The sequence below is a fragment of the Lolium rigidum genome, chromosome 3 (assembly GCF_022539505.1).
Source record: "Lolium rigidum isolate FL_2022 chromosome 3, APGP_CSIRO_Lrig_0.1, whole genome shotgun sequence".
In the NCBI taxonomy this organism is placed as follows: Eukaryota; Viridiplantae; Streptophyta; class Magnoliopsida; order Poales; family Poaceae; genus Lolium; species Lolium rigidum.
This window is the reverse complement of record NC_061510.1, coordinates 28,191,832-28,196,721: the sequence shown is the minus strand read 5'-3', so window position 1 is coordinate 28,196,721 and position 4,890 is coordinate 28,191,832. Positions and strand designations below refer to the sequence as shown.

At 47.6% G+C, this 4,890-nt stretch overlaps 1 protein-coding gene across 1 annotated transcript; it reads left to right on the top strand.

Annotated features, from left to right (window-relative positions):
- Window positions 1–3,031: 3,031 nt before the first annotated feature.
- LOC124694562 (glutathione S-transferase F11-like) lies at window positions 3,032–4,158 on the top strand. The gene is made up of 2 exons (XM_047227533.1): window positions 3,032–3,251; window positions 3,329–4,158. The coding sequence occupies exons 1-2, from the start codon at window positions 3,047–3,049 to the stop codon at window positions 4,156–4,158; spliced, it is 1,035 nt and encodes a 344-aa protein (XP_047083489.1). The 5' UTR covers window positions 3,032–3,046.
- Window positions 4,159–4,890: the final 732 nt, after the last annotated feature.

The window sequence follows — 4,890 nt, the reverse complement described above, 5'->3', positions numbered from 1 at the left end:
CGGCGCAAGAAAATAGTCTTGATGACTCACAAGTATAGGGGGTGTATCGTAGTATCTTCGATAAGTAAGAATGTCGATCCCAACGAGGAGCAGAAGGTGTTGACAAGCAGTTTCGATGAAGGATTCATCGTAAATGCTCACGGACAAGTATTCGGGGAGTTTTGATGTAACGAAGAATAAAGTACGAGTAAGTAAAGTGCGAGAGTAACAATTGCAGCGAGTGGCCCAATCCTTTTTAGCACAAAGGACAAGCCGGTTTGTTTACTTATAATGACCAAACGTTCTCGAGGACACACGGGATTTTAGTCTAGTGCTTTCGCTACATACGGCTAATTAATCTTCATTGTTTTGATAAGTGTTGTGTGGGTGAACCTATGCTAATGTACCGCCCTTCCTAGGACTAATACATACTTGTGATTATACCCCTTGCAAGCATCCGCAACTACAAGAAAGTAATTAAGATAAATCTAACCACGGCCTTAAACTGCGAGATCCTGCGATCCTCCCGCATCGATATACCAACGGGGGCTCGGGTTTCGTCACTCCGGCAACCCCGCAATTGGCAAACGAGTACAAGATGCATTCCCCTAGGCCCATAAAGGTGAAGTGTCGTGTAGTCGACGTTCACACGACACCACTAGAAGAATAACACCACAACTTAAATATCATAACATTGAATACTACTCAACCATACTTCACTACTAATATTTAGACTTCACCCATGTCCTCAAGAACTAAACGAACTACTCACGAGACATCATATGGAACATGATCAGAGGTGATATGATAATGAATAACAATCTGAACATAAACCTTGGTTCAACGGTTTCACTCAATAGCATCAATAACAAGTAGAAATCAACACCGGGAGAGTTTCCCCTATCAAACAATCAAGATCAAACCCAAATTGCTACAGCGGTGACGAGTTGCAGCGGTGGAGACGGCGGTGATGATGATGAAGATGATGGTGATGGTGATGGAGATGATGTCCAGCTCGATGACGGTGACGATGGCGTCGATTTCCCCCTCCGGGAGGGAATTTCCCCGGCGGATTCCTGCCCGCCGGAGAGCTCTTTTCTCTCCGGTGTTCTCCGCCCCGCGAGGCGGCTGTGACTCTTCGCGACGTACCCCTTCGGCTTAGGTTTTCGGGACGAAGGAGTACGCGAAGAAAAGGAGGCGAGATGGGCTGTGGGCCCCCTCCTCATAGGGCGGCGCGGCCAGGCCTTGGGCCGCGCCGGCCTATGGGGTGGGCCCACCTCGGGTCCCCTCTTCTCCCCCTTCTGGCTCCCTTCGTCATCTGGAAAAATAGGAGTTTTCGTGAAATTCCCGTCAATTGTTGATCTTCCGAAATATTGAATTCCGACGGTGCTTTTTCCAGCAGAATCCTGGCTCCGGTGCGCGATCCCCCAATAATCATGAAACATGCAAAATAGATGAAATAACATAAGTATTATATCCAAATATGAAATATATCAATGAATAACAGCAAATTATGATATAAAATAGTGATGCAAATTGAACGTATCACGCCACCACAAACAATCTAGGGCCATCGCACAGTTTGGGATAGCTACATGAGCTCATGGTAGTAGTGGAAACTCCGTGGGTTTTGGTATATAAGATTTCGGAGAAGCAAGCCTCTTTTCCAAGAGGACACAATATTTTTTTAAAAGCAATATAAACTTTGTAAGAGCACTATTAAGGTAGATTTGATGCGGGAAAGATAATAGCAAATCTCGAAATGTCACCACTCATATTGCCTCCATGTCGAAAAGATATAATGTAATCGTCCGTCTTAATGAAAAATCCTATTTACAATTTCCAAAAATAGTGAGAAGAAAATCTGTAAGACGATTTTTTTTTCCGAAAAGGTGAATAAGACCAGCCTCTATATCAATCAGTGCAAACAACCTGACCATTCGGCGTTATCTCTGCTTACATTTATTTTATATTTTCGTACAAATGAAGTACTTTCTCCGTTCACTAATATAAAATGTGTTAGCAAGCTAAATTGTCTTGCGAAAATATCTTATATGGACGGAGGGAGTAAGTAATATTGTACCTAGTAGTATAGTGACTTGTGAGTTCGCTCCAGCTCGCAAATGATCATGTCTTTATTAAGTTTTACATGTGTATGTGCCTACTTATCTTGCATGTGCATGGAGTTTTGTTTCACAACTTTTGACTAAGATACCACGGTCAGAAATTTCTGTCCAAATTAATGTTAATGATATTACTATGTGTTGGAAATATTGGAAGCATTCTAATTATGGGCCCTGTGAGGGGCATGATCAGCAGTTGAGTATTCCAGAGGCTTTTAAATAGTTTTTACGATAGTCCCGACTAGATTGAGGGCTTTTGTAGAATTCAGTTCTCGAGTGTATGACCTTTGCTGAGGTCTTTTTCTTTTGCCTCCTGCTTACTAAGATGTGACTATCTGTCATGTCATGCTTTCATCTTATATGCACGTGGTCATACTTCAAAATTTTCATCTGCCCCTAGCACTTCCATCTTATTTATTAATGTTTTTTTAACAAGTTAGCACATATGGTAAGTTCACAGGCAGTACGTTACACTATACATATGGACCGCATATAGTTGAGCAAAACAGGGCTGAAACCTCTTTCCTGCTATTCATTTTGTGTCTCAAATCTTCAAATTGCTCAACGCCCACTCTTGTTAAAGCAGACGAATCCCACTGTCCTCTGATAAGAATGGAAATGCCCACCTTATTAGTTGTGGGTACAATCATGCAGTCATGCTGCCATGGCAACACACATGAGACAATCTTGTCACATAGATAAGCATCCCCTTTCCCTTTGGTGCCCATCGATAGCTTTGGTCTTTGCCTCTTCTTTTCCTTTGATTTTCAGCTTTAGATTTACCCTTGAAGAAGCAAAGAATTTTGTAAGATCTCCCCGCTCTGGCGAGTGGCGACTATATAAGCACACCACCCTAGCTACCCAATCCAAATCAAGCATTGCTCTAACGTTTGCAGCATCCCATTTTAGCTCCGAGCTTTTTCTTCACACTCGAGTTCACTGCAATGGCGCCGACGAGCGTGAAGGTGTTCGGGTCGCCGACGTCGGCGGAGGTGGCCCGCGTGCTCATGTGCCTGTTCGAGAAAGACGTGGAGTTCCAGCTCATCCGCGTCGACGCCTACCACGGAGCCAAACGCATGCCCCAGTACCTCAAGCTCCAGCCCCGCGGCGAGGCGCTCACCTTCGAGGACGACAACCTCACCCTCTCCGGTAAGCACTAAGCGGCGGCAATGGAGATACTGCATGATATGGTTCCTGATGGGCGCAATGTGTGTGGGTGGATGTAGAGTCGAGGGGCATCCTGCGGCACATCTCGCACAAGTACGCGAAGCAGGGCAACCCGGACCTGATCGGGTCGGGGGCGCTGGAGCGCGCGTCCATCGAGCAGTGGCTGCAGACGGAGGCGCAGAGCTTCGACGTGCCCAGCGCCGAGATGGTCTACAGCCTCGCCTTCCTGCCGCCCGCCATGCCGCAGCAGCACCAGAACGGCAACGGGAACGGCAATGGTAATGGCTATGGCAACAACAACGGCAACGGCAACGGCAACGTCAACGGCATGGGTAAGGGCATTGTCAATGGCACTGGCAACGGCGCGGTGAACGCGTCGACGAAGCGCGTGTTGGCCGGGGCGCCACCGGGCACGACCAAGGAGAAGGAGGAGGAGATGCGGAGGCTGTTCGAGAAGAGCCAGAGGGAGCTGGAGAAGCTGCTGGACATCTACGAGCAGCGCCTGGAGGAGGCGGCGTACCTGGCCGGGGACAAGTTCACCATCGCCGACCTGTCGCACCTGCCCAACGCCGACCGCCTCGCCTCCGACCCGCGCTCCCGCCGCATGTTCGAGCGCCGCAGGAACGTCAGCCGCTGGTGGGAAGACGTCTCCCGGCGCGAGTCCTGGGCCTACGTCAAGAGCCTGCAGCGCCCGCCCTCCTCCAACGGCGCCGACGCCGACGCCGACGCCACGCACGCGCAGAACGGACAGAAGCGCGTCGACGGCGACAACGACAGCAAACTCCAGCGCAACCAGTACGGCGACAACGACAACAATCACCAGCGCAACCAGTATGGCGAGGCCAAGGACTACCAGCAGGGCCGGCCGTCCGCCGACGGGCGGTACTGATGATGACGATCGACCAAGAACTTGAAACTGAGAATGGGTTGATAAGTGTCTCACAGTTTGTTTGTTTTGTGGCACGCACGTTGTGTGTTTTGTTTGAATTCCTGCTTTTCTTTTCTGCCGTTGATGGTGATGACGTCTCGTGCTGTAATAAGATGTTAACCCCTTTCTCAATGGACCTGAACTTTTTTTTGCTGTGTCCGAGGATCCGATTCCAGTATCCTTCGAAAAAGATATATGAAGTTGATTTGTATTTTATTCTTGGTTCCTCCCATCTTTGCACTGATCTTGACACAAAACATCAGATGGCTCAAGTATAGTTTTTTTGTGAGTTAATGGCATAAAACCACCACTTTAGAGCATCTCTAGTGGTTCCTCTAAATGAGGACCTCTATATCTCCATATAGATGACCATCTATAAAGATCCCCTTTTAGATGTTCTAAGTTTTTCAGTGGAACGTCTATATCTAGACCATCTATATTTTTGATATAGTCACTGTCAAGTGGACCTCTTGATCTCAGAGGTGTGTGGGGACGTGTGCGCGGGGAAGGATTTTGCTTTGGATGGTCCTCGCTCCGTCCTCCAAATTTGGAGGATGAGTAGAGGAAATAGATGGTCCTCTATATTTAGATGGCCATTTAGATGAGCCACTGGAAGCGTTTTTTCAGCTCATAGTCATCTATACACATTTAGAGGATCATATAGAGGAGCCACTAGAGATGCTCTTAGGTTTC